Source organism: Platichthys flesus, chromosome 3 (genome assembly GCF_949316205.1).
Source record: "Platichthys flesus chromosome 3, fPlaFle2.1, whole genome shotgun sequence".
Taxonomy (NCBI): Eukaryota; Metazoa; Chordata; class Actinopteri; order Pleuronectiformes; family Pleuronectidae; genus Platichthys; species Platichthys flesus.
Window position 1 is genome coordinate 27,169,916 of NC_084947.1, and position 20,863 is coordinate 27,190,778.

Here is a 20,863-nt window from a genome sequence, read left to right on the forward strand (position 1 = left end):
CCCTTGCTCTGCATGTAAGCAGGAGACCAAGTGGATCTGCAGCGGCACATCTTGTGTTTTCTGGAGGCCATGTTGATACTGTTGTCCTCTGCCTGCAGGTCAATGCAGTTGTGCTGTGTCGGGTTGTCATGGTGACAGTTTCCAGTGCTCATCGTCGTGCTAAGATGCTCAGTCCAAGCTCAGCATCAAAGTTGCAGACCTTTGACCTCACCTGGTGAGATACAATGGTTTCTCTGTCTCTCTCCCCTACTCTCTTTCGTCACGATGTACCTCTTATGCGCCCACGCTCTCTCACATACACTCTCTCATAAATACACAGTAGCTTTCTGGTCTAGGCAGCACAATAGTCATTAGAGAAAATGTGAGAGAATGGGAGTTAGGCTCAGGAGCCTGCTGTGGGAGCTGTCAGGGCTTATCAGTTTAACACCTGGTCCCAAATCTGTGTGTGTATGTGTGTGTGAGTTTGTGTGTGCGTGCCTGCATGTGTACATGTTCGATGGGATCTGTCTTTACTGAGACATTCTGCCACATAGTGACTTCAGCCACATAAAGAGTTCTTAAAATAAAAAAATATGTTTTTCGTCTTATCCAAAATCGAAACATTCTGCTCTCACTGACCACTAAAGACTGAAACTCAGCATTTTCAACCATGATACAAAAAAAATAATTCCTTTGCATACTTAATAAACAGTATCTACAACTTTGCCATGACTTGGCCTCTATGCACATTCTACATGCTGTTCTTAACCTACTGTGCCTGTGATGCGTACATATGTATATGTATATATATATATATACGCTGAGTACAAAACATTACTTCCTCATTCCCTTTGTCAGGTCTGTTTATGTTGACTGTGGTGGCAGGATGATAGAACAAACATTTCTAGTAATCCTGTTTGGCTGATGATAAAATATAGACTCAACAAAAACAACACAACACACGATATGCCAATCCTGTAGCCTTCATCAAGCTGCTGAGCAATGTTAAGCCTGCTGCAAAAATGTAGCCTGCTTGTGTCTAAGTGACTGTGGCAACTTTCCGAGCGTTTGCTTTTTTAAGAGAGATGTTTAAGGTCTCGTACCCCTGTCATTATCCACAGTAATGTAAATCAATACCAATTTGCTTTAAATGGAAAATCTGCAAAAACAAATTGAATGGCAGCCCCAGGTCCTGTGGCTGCCAAAGGTTTAAGGGCTGCTATTCACTTCCAACTTCCTTTGCCACAGATAGAAATTAGCCAAATACAATTTGAAAACTATATTGAACACTCACAGGCGCTTAAGGTCTACCAGGAGCATTGTATGAGTAAACTATAATTATCTAATTCAATTATGTTTAACATTTTTATGCAGGCTTTTTTGTCTCAGGGTGTTGGAGGGCGCTGTATTGACCAGCCACCACTATCTGTTTAAGTGTTCTTAGTAAAGCCAAAGATGCTTCGACCCTACTGTGAGCAGTTTCTGTGGAATAAATAATCCGAATGGAAACAGTTGATACAAAGGTCTGTGGAGTAGCCAGAGCATTGTGAACACTTATATAATGATGTCCTGTGTGCATACAACTGAAAGTCTATCCATTTTGGTGGGTGGCAGAATTGTCAGGGAGAGATATTTTTCTAAATCTGTAACGAGATACCACATGAGGGAAGTTAGAGTTTTTAGAAAACCCTTACCTGTACAATACATGTGCAGCATAAAATTATCTAAATCTTCCTCACCCTGTAAGGATTGTAAAGTAAATGGATTATAAGACGTCAATGTGCCATTTGTATAAGGGACATTATTCTGTCAGTACTGTGCTCTATCAGAGGTTATTACACAGGTCAGTACACTAGAATTGGTAGATGTCACTAATATATCTTATGGCTCAGGAGAGACTACCATCTCTTTTCATATTCAGGCTTCTAAAAAAGTCCTTCAACCCAACATGCAGCAGCTCTCTTCCATCCAGAATTTCTTTTCACACATTTGTCTTAGAGTGATGAAAATTCCACAATGCCATTCCCCCTCTCACTATGTCTCTTCATTCCCTCACAAACAGACTGAAAGTAGATGTCTGTGCCAGCTCAAGAGTGTTATGTGAATTCAGGAGATTAGAGGGAAAGCGACTTTCAAAAATAAAAGGGAAGAGCGTTCTCTTCCCTTTTATTTTGAGTGCTGGCTTTGTCCTTGCACAGGCACAGTGCAGTATGAAAACGCAATCTCTCTACCCAGGTGCAGCAGTGTGACAACAATAGTGGTTTGAACAAAGGCAACCTTTTCTGCCTTGCCCCATGAAATGGTTATTGGCCATATAAGGACCAGGATCATTCAAAGCAGGATTGCAAAGGAACAGGAGTATGACTGTGTTAGGCGGTAAAATCTATCACTGTGAAGAGATGTTTGATGTGAATTCAAAGAAGAAATATTCTATAAATGTCATCAAAATACCTTGAAAACTCCACATTGCTGAGTCCTTCTGTCTGCCTACACTCATGTGTAGTTCTCAGTTCTCACAACAGTGTGGAGTTATGTTTCAGTGGCCTGGTAGGGGTCACTCTTATGCATCTACATTTTAGAAATCATGTGTTGAATTCATACGCATACTACATGTGCATTTATGATTTTTGTGCGTGCATTCTTTGTATGTTTGCAGGGCTGTGACACGTCCAGTTCTCATCCTGCTGCCCGTGCTGGGTCTGACCTGGCTGTGTGGGGTGCTGGTCCATCTGTCTGTTGTAGTCGCCTATGTCTTCATCGCCCTTAATGCCTTCCAGGTAAACAAAGACATGCAACATCTGCAGAATCTTTTATTTATCTCATTTTTTCTGTTTCAAATCCAATACCGTTTACATTTTGGATAATGGTTCAAATTTAGGGGTTACCTAAAGCAGTCATGCTTGGTTTTTGACTAGATCCGTATTTGTGTTAATAACAAGGTGAAAACAATGTGACAATGGAAAATGTGTCCTCATTGTGAGTTTCAGCTCATCGTTAAAATCTGGCAGCTGTTTTCTGTAGGCTAAAACATTACTCACAACATATATAGTTGCTCTGTCACTGCTTCATTTGTAAATAAGTAGTTGCAAATATTTTTAGCATATCGTCCAAACAGGTGAAATGTTAGTGTTGTGGTCTACCTTGTTTCTGCTACCCACAAGTGACCAAGACAAAAAAAAAGTTATTACATCATTCATTATGACACAAGAAGAATTTAAGGTTCAGGGTATAGAATTTGGTGACATCTAGTAGTGAGGTTTCATTTTGCAGCTGAATACCTCTCACCTCACCCTCCCCTTCCAAACATGAAAGAGAACCTGCATGATGATCAGCAATGCACAGCATAAACCAGCTGAAGAAGACGGTTTGCACACATTGTACAAATAGAGCTTTTCAATCATACAATCTGGGGTTCAGTGCCTTGACCAAGGAAGCTTAGGCAGCTGGGGAGCAGACCCCTAACACCTGATTCGTGATCAATCCCCTCTACCTCCAGAGTTATAGCTGCCCACTTATACTGGAAGTTTACAATTTATTCAGTTGAAGTTAAAATTAATATCCTGTGATCAGACATATTAATGATTGTACACAGATGAAATCAAAACATGCATAAAGCTGTAATACAGACTTCCACAGTCTTGTCTGGTGATACAGGAAGACATAGCTGCTATAAATTGCAGAGAATAAGGTGCTTTTTTACTGAGTGTATAGTGCAGTACAGAAATCCAGAGGGGATGAAACTGAGGAATTAATGACTCTTGAGGTCAAAAGCAGAAAGATATTTTTTTATTTTAGAGATGTGTATCACCTGATAAAAACCTGACTGGTTAACCCTTTACCACAGTTCCCATCTTAATCAGTTTTTAAAGTTAAACGTGTTGAAGTATTTAGTTAAGGATCATAACAAAAAATATTGGACTGGATGTATGTCCCTGATTGACCATATGGTGTGTGTGTGTGTGTGTGTGTGTGTGTGTGTGTTGCGGATACCACTGGGAGACAAGTCATACCGTATCAACCTCCTTTATTCCTCCCCTGATAACACAGCACTCACTTCCTCTCTCTCACACCCTTCACTTACTGTACTCTATATCCACACCCTGGTTCTGTTATGCTTATACCTTCTATCCATTTTGTGCATCTCTACATATCTGTTCCTACGCCACCCACCCCTCCATGCTCTTCCGCAGTCTTTAATTAATCAAAATGAACTAGCCCCTGGGTGACCCCCAGAGAGCTGCTTGTTAATTTAGATTTACTGCCAGTGTCCAGCTGAGGGCAGATAACACTACAGTAGGAGTTCCTCATGCAGTTATGAGGGTGATGCTGGGCCAGCCAGCTTTCTTCTTATTACCCCAAAAACATTTTTTTTTAATTGGCTGCTTCAACAGACTATAAAAGCAAGTATTATGGAGAGCCTGTGGGTCACGAAAGCAGAGAACGAGCACTAGTAGGACAAAACTGGGTTGAATAATAACATCCAGCAGGTTTTTGTTTAGAGGTTTTACTTAACCCCTAGCTAAAGTGTGGTGGTCTCAGGTCTCATGTGGTTTTATCTGTCACCAAACCACTCCTGTCTTTCACATGTCAGTAGTAACCAGTAATCAGCATATGTACCAGTGTGAGACTACAAACGACCTACTGCATTAGTAATTGGGCAACAATATATTCATAATCATATTCAAATGACTGAAAAGTAGAGAATTATAATTAGTATTGATGAATAAGTTAATGAGCTTGATTATCTGAATTAAACTTTGTGGCTGGTGAGGTGCTGCACGTGCACCCTCTGCTGACCAGCAGCCACTAGGTTAACGGTCTCAACAGAGAATAATTTGGTCAGTGATTTTTGTATGGTATTGAGCATAGTGCACATAGCATTAGTTCAGGCATGTCAAAAAGTAAAGCTCATCCTCAATACTTCAGCTGACAGCAGCAGATTGCTATAGCAGCTCACATCAGGTGATGGCTCAGCTGAACTGCTTCAAGAATATGTATTCAAATTGCATATTGCATGTTCTATTAAAGCTGCTTTAGCAGCCAACTACTAACGTGTACATAGTTTTGTAATAGGCATCTTCAGTTGCTGCTTACATGCACATGATCGTAAGAACCAGCATTCCAATTAAAAGCACTTCAAATATTTGCACTCTCCACACAATAACCTATTTAGGAATGTTTTTGTTTTTTTTCAATGCTACAAGTTAGGTAGTGAATGAATGCAGAGCAAGCTTAAACCTGGTCTTCTTCAGCATCAGCAAAGCAGAGATTTTTTTGTTTTTGTAGAGAAAGACAAAACACTTGATCAACATTCACCATAGACGCACAGGGAGTTTGTCTGTAGCCCAGAAAACATGTTAAACCAAAAGTCAGTTTGAGGCTTAGTTTGATAAATGTGTCTTAAAATGTTCTTCAATAATATCTGACCATGCTTACACTTCTGATTATGAACATAATGGGCTCTGCCCTGCTCTTATCACAGACCTATGTACATTATAATTTAGATGGTTTGTATATTTTTCCCCCAGAAGAAAAATGAAAATATAAAAAAAAAAATTTTAAGGACTGCCTAAGAGGAAAAGGTGGAATGAGTGTTGTACTAAGACTAATATACCCTTAAAAGTAGGTCAGGGTGGATTGTTGGGAACAAATTTAGCACTGACTTTGACACGGGAGATAGCTGTTTTCATCTTATCCTTCTTTTAAATAATGACCATAATTTCCCTCTGTTACATAAACTCTACCAAGGCCTTATATGCCATCCGAACAGAAAACACTCAATTAATAGTTCTTTCAATGTCACATATTTTGTTTTGGAAGTCCCTGATAATGTCAGGGTTAATGCTGCTAAATTGGTTGACTTCTTATTTCAGGTTAGGTTTGTAACATATCAAACACTCTCAACGTGTTACGTTCAATGGAGATTCGGGCACAGAATGCAGGACAGACTCGAGGATGCAGTTTCAAAGTTTATTCAAACGGACAATAATGGTGGGACTCACAAAGAGGCAGGCAGAACAGCGGTGGAGTGGCGGTGAGGGATCCAGTGGCTTCAGCAGGCAAGAGAGGGGAATAGTGAAGACGGCTGGCGGAGGACATGTTAGCAGGTGGTGTTAATCAGGAGCTGGCAGGCTGGGATGGTTCTGAACACGAGGAGACAAGAAGTTAGTCATGAGCACAGGCAAGGTAAGATAGAGCTAATGTCAGACGTGGCTCCACAGTAATAGACGGAATGATCTGGCAAAGAGGTTGAAGTACTGCAGGAAGTGATTAGGTGATGAGCATCAGGTGTACCAGCTGCCAGATCTCAGGAGCAGGATGCCACTTCCTAACACAAACAGAGGGGGGACACAGAGAGGGGTTGGAGGAGAGGTGGAGATCATGACAGTGCTCATGTGACATTACATGAGCAGTATGTTAAGCTTTTTCTGTAAGTTTATTACGTCTGAAGAAGGACTCAGCATTGACTTAAATTGTATTTTGCTCTAACACTGTTTACCCCTGAGACTCCTAAAGTGTATTGTGGACTCAAACAGTTCACCCTCCCTTCAATCAACATCGTGGTGAGTAGATAATGAGTGATTTTTTCTTTCTTGGTGAACTATCCCTTTTTTGAGCTTTGCCAATGAACGAATGGATGGGAATCAGCTGAGCCATCAGTCCCATATTTATACAGACGACTACTGATGACGTGTCTGGTTCCCTCAAGGACAGGACATAACAGCTCCCTGAAGTGCAGTCTCAATTCGTAGGGGAAGTTTTCAGCCACTACCCTTGTGACTCCATTTCAAGGGGTAAATTAACCCCTCGAAAACAAGGGGCAGGGGTAAGGGTAGGGAGAAGGGGTCAAATGTGATTGGGCCTTAGAGTGCATTAGGAATACAGGGAATTGGTGAGAGTGAATCGTTACTTCGGCTATTGTTAGGTTGTGCAAAGGATCTATGATTGAATGTGTGAAGTGAACTCACCACCCCTGAGAAAAATAAATTCTGTGACGAAGACACAGCAGGTCTGTAAAAGGACGGCTGTAAATGTGTGATTAATTTTGAAGGAGTGGATTAAGCAAAGCTAGTCACATGTAGCGGCGGCGAGTACATATGTTCGCAGTGTTTTGAAATATCTATGTGTAGGCAGAGCTGGCACTAGTGGTTATGGGACCCTAAGCAAAATTGTATTGGCCCCCACTCCCTGGGTGCCTGCAATGTTATTGACCATTGTCAATGCTTGATCATTCACACACTGTAAATCTAAAATCTTTGATATTCTTGGCTATGATCCTTAAAGAATGTATCGTATATCTTGATATATATCTACTGCCTATGTGGGGGAATGAGCCTATCAAAAATTTCAGCCAGAACCATTAGGGGCACCACAAATACCGGAAAAATGTGCCACAAACCCTAGGGGTCCAAATTCGTCTGTCATGATCTGGAGGTAACTATTAACCAAATATCCAGTATATTAAGTGTTTCAAGTGGGATCATTTCCGTATACATCAAGATTCTCTTAAGCAATCCTGATTAAGTGTGGGAATTTCCTTTGAATGTGATTGTACTATATAGTTTCTTTGCACTGTATGGGGACCATCATCTTTCTGTGTAACAGCCTGCCTGATGATGTGAAGGGCAGTAGCTCCCTCACCACTTTGAAAACAAACTCACAAGATCTGCTAGCTACTCACTGACTAACCTTAATAGTCTATTGCATGGTCCTGATGACTTGCTTTTGTTTGACAAGCATGTATTTGTGTGTGCTATTGTGTGTAGCTTTGTTGCTACTCCTGTGCGTTTCTTATTGTATAATTTTGTATCCCACTTTATTGTGTTGTTTTTTGCTGTGACTTGCCAAGAGACAACAGATGCAAATTAGATTACAGCACAATCGTAAATGGTCTGTATTTATATCGCGCTTTTCTAGTCTTGATGACCTTTTGTTGACTGTGGTAAACAATATATGGTGTCATTCGTGACGAGCTGTTCACTGTCACTTTTAAATAAGATAAAACACAAGATGACAGGATGCCTTCCATTGTAGCAAACTACGAACGTTTTACTTCCAAGCACGAAGAAGTGGAGGTACTGCTGCAGTAGAACACTGGTGGTTGGGTGCAGGGATCCTATTTTTATCGTGCCCCCCACTTCCTCAATGAATCACTATGGGAGGTGTACAGACTGCAACGTTAGAGAAAACTCATTTTGTCCAAATTACATTTCTGAAACAGATTTTCTCCAGTCCAGTTTGGATTCAGTTCAGTTGAGATTTAAGTGCCACACCCTGCTGAATGTAACTGAAGTTTGTGCCAAAAGGGAGTAGATACACACGGATAGAGTGCCTGTAGAGGTATTTTACAATATCTTCTTTTCCTTTTGATATGGTCAAGAGGAAAACATTGTTGGAGTAAAGAGTAAAAAGTGCAGCACTGAATGGACTTGATGAAGATTCATAATGTCAATAAAAGCTGTACTGTATGAATGGAGTTGATTCACTTCCATTTCTCCAAATCTTTCACATGTGCTTTCTAATATGTGTCTCTCCCCTCTGCAGGGCCTGTACATCTTCTTAGTGTATGCTGTTTACAACAGTGAGGTAAGAAGGCATTCAATCCATTGTCAGTGCCACTGTCTGTCACCGCTACGGCAGAATATCAGAATGTATCTGTGTACGGTATGTGAGGCTTCTGGACAAATCAGTGGGTGTAAAACTTTCTTCTCATTTAGGTGAGGAATGCCATCAAGAGGATCAAAGAAAAGAGAAAGGCCTTATCTTTCACGGTGAGTGAGTGAGAAGCACACAGCAGTGGTCAGGTCCATCAGTACAGGGCAGAAAATAAATTCCCTCTTCACACACTTTACCCAAACTCAGACTTTGCTTTTTTTGTCTAGTTTCTAAGGATAGAAGTAGTTTGATAGACTTGTATGTATACTTTACTTCATTATAAAAACATACAGTTGTGGCACTTCTGATTCGGTTGTGATGTATTTTCAGAACTGTTCCCAGCCAACCAGCTTCCTGCCATCCCAAAGGGCCCCAATTACCTCCTGGTGCCGCAGTCAACCTGCCCCCTCCAGTCCTGAGACCAGTGAGACCTCTGGACCCCCCAGTTCCATGTCCACATCATTGGTCATCAAGAACGGTAGGTTGCATTACCTACATTGTCTTACTAAAGAACCACCTAAAGAAATCATTCAAAATAGCGTCAACTCAGGTAAGCTGTTTGTCCTTGTTTGATCTTTAAGATGGCCTAGTGGCCGGCAACTCACAGTCATACGCTACGTTAGGTAACCGATATTAGTTTAGCTATCTTATCAGTTTCATCTGCTCAGTTTCATCTGGCACAATCATAAATGTGTATCTTGGACATATTAAGAACCTCTTGAAGACTTTTCATTCCTAAGTAGCACCTTCTACGAGCACTGTGCTTATTGTGCTTACTTGGATTAGAGGTGGTTCTGCAAAAACATAGTTTGGAAATATGAACTGTATTGTCTGAGCTTCGTCAGCGTGTAGTACAGTAGAGCAGAGAGACACCTGTAACCATGGTAACTGTGCATAAAGATTGTGACAGCTGTCCCCTCACAATGCACTGAAGACATCTATGAACTAGTCACTGATAAAAACCAGACCAAAATTGATGATCGCCATTATCAATTTGGATCTTGGTGGCAGCTGATCGTGAATTATGATTATAACCATATTGGAAATACCATATTCCTACTCATATGTACAACCATCATTGGCAATACCTCTATCATTCCCATTGTCAGAATTGCTCCCATTATCTCTGTCGGATATTTTCTTCAATACTTTAAACATTGATAGAACTCTAATTTATGTAATTTCTCATTAATGTTGTAAATATTGTTATTTTCTTGATGTTCTCTTATGATGTGATCCCTCACATGTGGCCCTCTCTGAAGTCTGTATGGTTTCTCTTTCTGAGCTTTCTACAACTTAATACTCTGGTGGAAGTTTGGGTTTTTGAGTAAAATTTCCTTACTCTTGTTTAGGGTTAAGGGTAGACGATGTTCTTTGTTAAGCCCTATGAGGCAAATTGTGATTTGTGAATTTGGGCTATATATCATTTGATTTAACTTATTACAATCAATAGATGAACAGACCAAATCTGAAAACCAGTAGCAACAAAAATAACAGTCTTATCAACAGCCATATATGAGTATCAAAATCATTTACATTGATATCAGATCTGTACTTGTCAGTTCAAGATAGGTACAGCCAAATGCACAACTGTGGGAAAAGTTCAAAAGTATTTACTAGAAGATTGTTAAAGGATACAAAAATCCAGGCAGGCAAACTTTAACAAAAAAGTTTAACAGGCTGGGTCAAAACAGGATCAATATGTTTGAGAAAGAATACAATGCTGGAAAATCCAAGGCTCATGGCGCTCAGACAAACTGGCAGCAAACAATGGAAGTGGACCAGTATACAGTGGAGGAAATAATTATTTGATCCCTCGCTGATTTTGTAAGTTTGCCCATTCACAAAGACACAAACATTCTATAATTTTAATTGTAGGTTTATTACAATAGTGAGAGATGGAATATAAAAAGGAAAATCCAGGAAATCACTTTAAATAAAATATATAAACAGACTTGCATTTTATTGAGTGAAATAAGTATTTGATCCCCTGCCAATAAATGGCTTAGTTCTTGGTGGCAAAACCCTTGTTGGCAAGCACAGAGGTCAGACGTTTCTTGTAGTTAATTACCAGGTTTGTGCACGTATCAAGAGGAATCTTGGTCCACTCCTCTTTGCAAATCATCTCCAAATCCTTAAGGTTTCGAGGCTGTCGCTTCGCAACTCGAAGCTTCAGCTCCCTCCACAGATTTTCGATGGGATTAAGGTCCGGAGACTGACTTGGCCACTCCATGACCTTAATGTGTTTCCTTTTGAGCCACTCCTTTGTTGCCTTGGCCGTATGTTTTGGGTCATTGTCCTGCTGGAAGACCCATCCACGACCCATTTTCAGTGCCCATGGCGGAGGGAAGAAGGTTGTCACTCAGGATTTTACGGTACATGGCCCCGTCCATCTTTCCATCAATGCGGTGAAGTCGTCCTGTCCCCTTAGCAGAGAAACACCCCCAAAGCATAATGCTTCCACCTCCATACTTGACGGTGGGGATGGTGTTCTTGGGGTCATAGTCAGTATTTTTCCTCCTCCAAACACGGCGAGTCGAGTTGATGCCAAAGAGCTCAATTTTGGTTTCATCTGACCACAGCACTTGCTCCTAACACTTCTCTGAATCATTCAGGTGATCATTGACGAACTTCAGACGGGCCTGTACATGTGCATTCTTGAGCAGGGGGACCTTGCGGGCACTGCAGGATCTTAATCCATTGCGGCGTAGTGTGTTCCCAATGGTTTTCTTGGTGACTGTGGTCCCAGTTGCCTTGAGATCATCAGTGATACCCCACGAGGTGAGATTTTGCAAGGAGCCCCAGAACGAGGACGATTGATGGTTGTTTTGTGCGTCTTCCATTTTCGAACGATCGCACCAACAGTTGTCTCCTTCTCACCCAGCTTCTTGCCTATGGTCTTGTAGCCCAATCCAGCCTTGTGCAGGTCTACAATCTTGTCCCTGATGTCCTTAGACAACTCTTTGGTCTTGCCCATGGTGGAGAGTTTGGAGTCTGACTTATGAATGCATGTACAGGTGTCTTTTATACAGGTGATTGGTGACTGATTGACACACAGGTGTCTTTGCTGCAGGTAACATGTTTTTTTCAGTGTATCTAAGGAGTATTTAACCAGTCTGTGGGAGCCAGAATTGTTGATGGTTGGCAGGGGATCAAATACTTATTTCACTCGATAAAATGCAAGTCTGTTTATATATTTTATTCAAAGTGATTTCCTGGATTTTCCTTTTGATATTCCATCTCTCACTATTGTAATAAACCTACCATTAAAATTATAGACTGTTTGTGTCTTTGTGAATGGGCAAACTTACAAAATCAGCGAGGGATCAAATAATTATTTCCTCCACTGTATATAAAGGGCAGTTCATGGGGAAATGGAGAGCAGGTGAGTGTGGAGAAAGAGCAGGGGTCTCATTTATAAAACAGTGTGTGGGATTCATACTAAAAGTGTCCATGCGCACCTTGGCCATGTGCACGCATACCTAAGAAGCAATGTTCACTTTATGATTCACAGTCCACCTGGAAATAATTGTGTATCTGCCTTATTTTTTGCCCACACAAACTATAAATGGTCATTGCAAAGCGCATAATTTATTAGTGAGGTGGACATGAAGAGAGATTTTATTTGACGGCTGCTGTTGATGATGATAATACAGTGCGTGAGAGTCAGGACGATAGAAAGAACAGAGCCTGAAATAAAAATAATATAATTCAAAGGTGGAGGAAAATAAATAATGGCTTCACAGTGAATGTGAGGGAACTTGTTGTATCACCTGTTCGTTTTTTAATCATCCAAAACTGCAGGATTATTAAGTTCAGAGCAGCTGTGATAAAATCCTCAGTCTATAAAAATACACAGAATTATTATTATATTATTGTGTTATTACTGGGATGGTTCGGTTCGATCTGTTTAAAACTGGATTGAGTTCAACACAAAGTTCACAGATCACAGATCTATAGAATCTATATGATCATGGGATAAAAACTCTTTGGGATCGCTGAATCCTCCTCATCCTTCCATGGCTGTGCATCCATCACGCCTGAGTTTCACCACAGTATTTATATATTTAAGGAAATCGGACAGATTACTTCACACATCAGTGGATCCTAACCTCCACTCTGGGATATTATTTGGAAATAGATGTTTGAAAGTGAATAGTTTTCTCTATATATTTAGTGAGTGATCTCCAGTGTGCTCTTTGCACCTGGTGGCACAGTCACGTTCACTGCAGAGATGTTACACTCTCTCATCCTGGATGTTATAGCACAGTGTTAGAAGATATTATTAAAAACTATTAATAACTCAGCTCTGTACCTCTGCTGTTTAATGGTATCTGAACATAACTTGCTTGTAAATTGTTTTCTATCTTTTTCAATTGAAATTTTCTATGGAACAGTTATGTCACGCTAGCAGGTCGTGCTCTTGGTTTTAATGTTCATAATGAAGTGGATCAACAATCTGACTTCAGTTCACCACCTCACGTCTGCATCGTACGCATTGTTCAGATTTACCGTAGAAGTGCGCACATTCTCCCTTCAAGTGGCGTACGCATCTTGCAGGCCCCGTTTTGTGCGCTTTGGTTATTAATGAGGCCCTCAGGTGAGGTGAATCAATAAGCAGTAGGCTGGCTGCAGGGAGTGGCTGGGTCTGAAATGACAGCCAGGCTGGGAGCAGATCTGATGACAAACTATACTGAATGAATGAATCAAATAAACAAAGACACTTAAAAAATGACAGTACTGGGGACTAAAAACATGAGAAATTCCAGAATACAGGCCAGGAATATGGGACACTCTATAAAATAGAATTGGCTTTGTTTTCAGATAGGGTGTGGAAGACACGGAACAAGGCTGATTAATACATTAGGTTCGATTTTTGGTTTATTAATAGTCAAAAAATGGCTGCATTTTTCTTCCCAAGCTGATACCTCAAGGCATATGGTTAGAGGTTGAATAATACTTGCACTGGTTTCCAATAGCCTCATTTCTAAAACAGTGGATAGGATTCATACTAAAAGTATACTTGCGCACAAAGACTGAAAATGGCGTAGACCAAAATATATTCAGTTTTATAAAACCTTGCGCACTCACACCTGAAGGCAATGTTCCTACTCCACCTCCACTCCACCTTGAAATGTGCATATGTGAATGACTGCTTTACTCACCCAGTTCTATAGAAAACTGTAAACAGCCAGTGCTTACCAAGTTATTCTCTCTCTCTCTCACACACACACACACACACACACACACACACACAGACGCACGCACACACACACACACACAGGTATGCAGATAAAAATATTCTTTAGAAAGGACTTTTTCTATGATACATAGAGGGCTGCTTTACAGGATCCAACAAATATAATATCATAAAATAGAAGGAATTTCAGGGAGTGGTCAGAGTTCAAGAAATATAACAAACGATTGGAATAGATATAGGTTTATGAAAATGCCTGTCAGTGTTTTTTAAAAGCTTCAAAAGTTGTGTTCTTAGCTGTTCTATAAAGTTAGAAGCACACTGTGATGGACACCCAGACAAAAGATGTGACAGAAACATGACAAGATCGCTGCTCCTACATTTCACAGGGAGAGAGGTTGCCATCCCGGACACAGTGACTTATGGTCGGCTAGCTTTAGTTCTCTGTGTTCAGTGTGTCGCGGTATTAAATCTCATTTCGACAATTCATAGCGAGAGCATTGCTGAAGCATTCCTTCATTTCTTACACATTTTTCTTTTGATCGCCTTCACATACAAATGTTGGATGGACAAACAACATTTAATTCAACTGAATCAACAGAAAATGTATAATATACAGGTCACAGAGCGTCATTGACCATCAGTTATCATCACCAATGTCCTGTTGTGTGCACCAAAGCTGTGAAACAAACTCTCCTGCACTTTCACTGTTCTTTGTGACAGGAATAGGTGAAAACTGAGGGGGGTAGAAAGCCGACTGCTGCTAATTATTTCTTCTCTTGGTTTTTCCCATCAGTAGAAGCCTGTCCTACAAACACAAGACTGATGACTGTATGACATGAATTGATCATAAATAGAAGGATAAATACAAGAAATATGCAAACAGAAAGAACATAAAGATGCTACTGCTAATCTTGTTTGTTTTTCGTTTATCTACATGATAACTTTCGCCTTGCATAAACAAATGTTGTGTTCCTGGAAGAAAATGCTAACTTTAAATACAAATACTTTTTGTCTTTCAGAGAGTTTCAGAACTGACAGCTTTGTGAGTTTCTCTCTAAAACCAGCATCAGGAGACCAAGTAAGTAACACCTATAGTGTACAATGTGTAGTCATATATCACAGTGAATGAACAGGACTGAATGTTGGATATGTCTTTTTGATTCTAACAGGTGGTCCAGCTGACTGCATTCAAACCATCAGGTACAACGCTTACATCTCTTACTACTGGAGTTTGCATTATTTGAAACAATACCATACCAATACCATATTGGAGAGGCGGTGGTCTAGTGGCAGAAACTTGGACTATGGGCAGAGAAGGTCTCTGGTTCGTCTCTGGTTCGACTCCACGGAGAGACAACAAAAGACGAACCTGGATTGATCTGTCCAAAAATCCAAGAGTCTCCCTACCCTGTCTAGTGCCCCTGAGCAGGGCACCTTACTCCCCCTACATCTGCTCCCCGAGCGCCCTACATGGTCGCTCACTGCACTGTGTGTCCTGCACCAGATGGGTCAAAAGCAGAGGTTACATTTCCCTACCTGCATGAGTGTTTCTTTGCATGTCTGTGCATGTGTTTGGGACTTATAAATGCATCTTAATCTTAATATTATTTTTACAATATAATATATATATTGTATACACAGTTATTTTATAGTGTATATAGAATCAGAAAATATTTATTGATCCCTGCAGGGAAATTGCTTGTTACAGTTTCACAACACATAAGACAAAGGGAAATAAGTAAATAAGTAAAAACTATAAAAATGACTTCGATCAATAAGTGAAAAGAAGAATGTACAAATAAAAAAGTGCGAAAGGTAAAGAAGAAAGGAGAGGGGTCACACACAGAGGGAATGACACCACGCATGCAGGAGGATGTAAACACTTTCCAAGATGCTCTCTGAATGTGAACTATGGCTGTAGCACCTCACCTAAGTGTTCAGTGTCTGGGCAGCACAACAATTCCATTCTGAACTCTCTGAAAGCCGTCAAAGGCAGCAAGGCGATTTGGAGTAACTCCGTGTAGCCATGTCTATGTGAAAATCCTGAAGACTAAACTACTGGAAATCTGTGTCATTCCACATTCTTATTGTCCACTTACCCCACCTTGTCCACGATGATAGAAGAGAGATAGGGCTTACATCTCCTCTTCTCAGTCTCTGTTGTCCTGACCCAGCTCTCTTCCCTTGTCTCTTTGTACCGCCTCTTCAACTTCTTCCTCCGGATTTCTGCAGGGATGTCCATGGTTCTGGTCTTCATGCCAACTAGTTTTAGTGTGATCAGAAATGAAAGATATTAGATCTCTGTCATGTTTTGAAAGGAAACACATAAGTTACTATTAAGAATTTTAACAAGTAATACAAAAGAGTAAAGTTTACGAAATAAGATAACAATGAACAGCAACAAATGCAACTAACTGATAATTTTGTCACAAATAAAGAATGGACACAAACATGTTACAATAAATAATGGAACGAAAGGTGTTAATATGTCTTGTGCATTCACTGAGCAGTAGTGGTGTGGAATGCAGTAACTGAAGTTTCAACACCGAGAACAGAGCCTGTGACCTCCCATAATGGGTAGTGGAGCAGGGAGTGGAATTATTGTTTTAGTCTCCTGAAAACAATGTTGATTTATTGAAACAAAGCCTGGCCCCTGGTCATTTTGTTGCTTCTCTCTTTCTCTCTCCTTTGTCTTTCTGTGGTCTCTACCATCACTATCTAGTGCGGAACTCAACTGAGTTTCATTTGTGATATGACATAAAATTGCACCGTCAGCCAGAGACTTGTACTGCTTTTGTACTGTGTTATGTATTTTGACAGTTCCTCAATAAAAAAGTATGCAAAACATAAAAAACACTCCCTGAAATGGTATACTGAAGAGGCTTGTAATCAAACACAGGGTCAAGACTTGGTGTGACTAAGAATATGAATAAAAGGAATCAACTGTCACACAAAACCTCAACAAGTCACATGCTATGAGGATTCTGTATTACCTTTATTGATTTTTAAAATGTGAATGCTGAACCCTGTGTGTGGGAAATATGGTGGCATCTCCACACTGAGGGAGGTGTGTGAAGCTGCACTAGGCTATGATGTATTTGTTGTTAAATGTATTCATGCAGTCTTAAATGAACTCGGTCAATGCCATCACCTACACATGACAGCCTGTGTGTTTCACAGCCCAGCAACCATCTGTGGCCTGTGAACCTTGACTCATTCCATGCTAGGAATGCATTAGGTCCACCTGCCTTCTCTTTTGCTTATTTAAAAAAAAATTATATTTATATGCAAATTTAAATTCCCGATTTAAGTTGACTGATATTTCAGTTTATATTATGGTCATTATTAGTAGTGCACGTTTACTGAGATGGTGTTTAAACATGGTCTGATGGTCTATTTTTAGTCCTGTTATGTTTTTATTTTCACAGGAGAAAAAAGACCATTGTAATTGTTTCTCTCATGGAAATCATTCTTAAAGGTTTCAAAGATTTGTAGAAAGCATCTATTGATGGCTTCAGTCTAAACAATAAGAGCTTCCTAAAACCCTCATGCTCAGTGTGGGTTAGCGCACAGCCATCGATAAATGATACAATTGACTGGCCTGAGGAGAAAGAGCGAAAGCAACGTTAATTTTCTTAGATTTACCTGCACAGAGAGCGACATAAGGCCTGTGTGAAAAACTGCCCTGTGTCTTTTGTTGATTTGAATGGGCAGGCGTGCACAACAGATGGTCCCCATATTTCCATAGGGTTAAGTCACTCTCATTGGCTCTAAATTGCCTGGCGTTAGGGAGAGGGAAGTTCTTAACAGATTCATTAAATCTTTGGCCGTCTGCGAGGAACGCCTGATGACGATGTTTAGAGGGCTGCTGGGTGATCATTGTTGACCGTCGAGACAAAGGGGAAGTTCATTCCCTTAATCAGGAACAGACAGTGCTGGCTATTCATGCTATCAGCCATTAACCACTCCAACACCTGCTCTCTCTCACTCTGCCTTTCATTTCCCTCCCTTCTTGTTTTCTTCTTTGTGCACAAACGCACGGACACTCATGTAATGCAAAAACATTACACATCAGTTTAAGCCTGGAGTCGAAGCTAATGTGTTTCACTTTATTTCTCTGCAGGTTGTTGAACTGCAAATGGAGCGGACCCTGATACTCACTTACTATAAACATGCATCATCCTGAAAGAAGGGGAGAGTGGACCCACACATCCACAGGCACCACCTGATGAAGAGCCTGCCCAACACACACACTGGAGGTTGTGAGAGAGAAGCAGCGTGAAGTAGAGATACACCTCACTGCTCTGAGGTCAGATCAATATTCTGATCTGACCACTTATTTTTCTCTCACTGTTTGTAAAATAAACTCTAATCACTGAGGAAGATTTACAGTGATTCCACAAACTTAAAAATACAGATTGCCCAAATTCAAAGTCAGTTTTGAGAATACTATTTTATTCTCCACAAACATGATTTTGAACAGACTTTATATGATATGATATAGTAATTAAAACTGTAGACGGTAGTTTTTCATAATCATGTTAAAGACACGTTGCTGTTGCTGTTAGCTGTGGTAGAAGCACATCCACCTGAAAACTAAATAAAACTAAGCCACTGTATTTTCTTGACTACATGGTGAATTTTTCAGTATTATTCATTAAATGTTATTTAGAACAGTGCTTGCTCGCCTGCTCCCAAAGGCCCACAAATATGTACCTCAACAACACTGGGCCTCATTCTTCTTTATTTCTGCTTTCAAACTTGGGGCCCAACATTTTCTCCTATAGAATAGTCCTTTGTTTTTTAGTTTTTTCTTGCTGTAAAGTGTGTTGTCAGTCTTACTGTACTGTAAATAGAAGATATAATAAAGTTTTAGATTATATCCTTACAGCTCAACAGGCTTTGGGCTGTAAAACAACAACCAGATAGTGAGAGTTTGACACATCCCAGAGATGTTCAAACGACGTGAGAACCAGTCTGCTTTTTCTATATTATGAAAAGCAGCACCCATCTTGGCTTTGCTCTCTCGTCCGTACAGCAGAGATCACTGTACACTGAGAAAGTCTGTGGATATCCCAGAGGTGTGTGTAGGTGTGTGTTTCTGCTTGTCTGTCTGTTTGTTTGTGTGCGTGTGCCTGTGTGTGTGTGTGTGTGTGTTGTTTGTGTGTCCATATGTGAAAAAAAATAGCAGATGTTTGTGGTTATACATGATGATTTTTGATGATAATGTTTTGAAGTCAGACAAGGCTAAACAACAGCCGCACTGTTCAATTCAGGAATGTTGGTCCTTTTATCCCGCCTCGCTGGTCCTTATAAATGATTCTGACATGGAATGGTGTGGGGGGGGGTTCCACCTTGATTCTGGAGGTAGAGGTACTTCACAGCCGGAGAATATAAGAAGTGGGACTGACATAGTGGGACAGGACACTGTACATCTTCCATCACATAGTGGTTCATTGTAAAAAAACAGAGGAAGCACAACGAGGGATCTTCTTAGCGCTGGTGTTATGGGACCTCTGTATAAAAGGGGCCAGTGACTGAATAGAATATCCTTTTGTACACAGTATATGAGCTCTGTATCATTTGTGCACAATATGATGAATGTCATGCAATGATAGTCGACACAAGCGGAGCTTTTCTTCATTGAATTTTATTTTATTGTTATGATGCTATTGCAATAAAATATATATAAAGAAAAAAAAATGTTTAGGTCACTTTCTCTTCACTTCAGTTAAAGATGGGACAGACTGTGAACTCATAGGAAGGAAAGAAGTGATCAAAAACAAAGGCAATATCAAGGGAATCAGTTCCACCACAGTAGCATTTTGACCTTGACATAAAGCGGAGAACTTTTTGTGTTGAAATGTATCTTCATCTTGCAGTAGATATTCACTTCACAACATAAATATACTGTACAGATTGATTACACAGCGCTCTCAACTGGAAAAACCTGGTGTGTGTGTATCTTAGACATTAAGTTAAGGCAGGTGGAGTGATTGTCTACGACACCTTGAAATGTGCCACGGCGATGGATGCGCTCAGAATGAATCTAAATGTCCACAGTGAGAAAGTTTAGCTGCACAATCTTACAAACACTGGGTGAATGGTGTCTTTGTTTCTCAGGTGGTGCTGGTTCCACTGACAGTCATTATCGGTTACATTGTCATCATCGAAGACAGACAGGCTTTCAAATAGGGTTTAACACATCTGGAGACAAAATACATGATGAACACTGACTTCTACAGATACACTGTACAGTGTTCTAGGGTCAGTAAGGACAGAGATGTTGTCAACCAATTGCCAGATAGGATATTCTGTTGAAAATCTATACATTACGCAGGAATATGTCAGTGGCCAATGATGATCAACCTGACAAGAACAAAATTCTGGATGGAACACTTTACTTTTTAAAAAATAGAACATGATGTGTATTTAATACTGTCTCCTCAACTGGATCATAGTGTTCATCTTTCATCTCTATAATGATTCAAATAGCTTGGCTGCTGTGCTCAGTGATAACAGCAACATGCACGAGAAACAAAAAATTGAGACAAATGGGGATGAGATTGGCACAAGTTTGTAAAAAAAAAAAAAAAACTAGCACATTTTGATGTAAATGCTTTTCTCCTGGCAAACGCTACTTCCACATGAAGTAATAATGGTGTCACCAGGACGGATGTGTCGCTCACTACTATTAAACCAACCCCCCCTTTCTTACAGAGATGGACACAACTTCAATTAAAGACTGCATGAAGGAATATACGCAGTGTCCTACAGAGTTCAGTTTAAGGAATGAAAAACCACCAGAATGATGGGTTTAATTAACATATGAATGAGCAATCTTTCAAATAAAATATTCATTTTAAATATATCAGCAAAACACATTGTCAACATATATATTTTTTTCTTACAATAATTGCTTTTTGCAACCAAACATGATTTATGACTTTGTGGTTCTGTTTTTAGGCCTCTCAAAGCACAACTGCAAGGACAGATCTTGGGTTGATTATTGAGAAAGTCAAGAAGAAG

At 40.2% G+C, this 20,863-nt stretch overlaps 1 protein-coding gene across 1 annotated transcript in view; it reads left to right on the forward strand.

Moving 5' to 3' along the window:
• adgrd2 (adhesion G protein-coupled receptor D2) overlaps nt 1–19,502 on the forward strand; it is a 37,521-nt gene extending 18,019 nt beyond the window's left edge. Inside the window, exons 18-25 of the mRNA XM_062381162.1 lie at nt 99–214; nt 2,636–2,756; nt 8,524–8,565; nt 8,697–8,750; nt 8,965–9,112; nt 14,854–14,912; nt 15,004–15,034; nt 17,958–19,502. Of these exons, the coding sequence (XP_062237146.1) occupies nt 99–214; nt 2,636–2,756; nt 8,524–8,565; nt 8,697–8,750; nt 8,965–9,112; nt 14,854–14,912; nt 15,004–15,034; nt 17,958–17,965 (579 nt within the window). The 3' untranslated portion in view covers nt 17,966–19,502. The remainder of the gene's footprint in view (nt 1–98; nt 215–2,635; nt 2,757–8,523; nt 8,566–8,696; nt 8,751–8,964; nt 9,113–14,853; nt 14,913–15,003; nt 15,035–17,957) is intronic.
• The last annotated feature ends 1,361 nt before the right edge of the window (nt 19,503–20,863 follow it).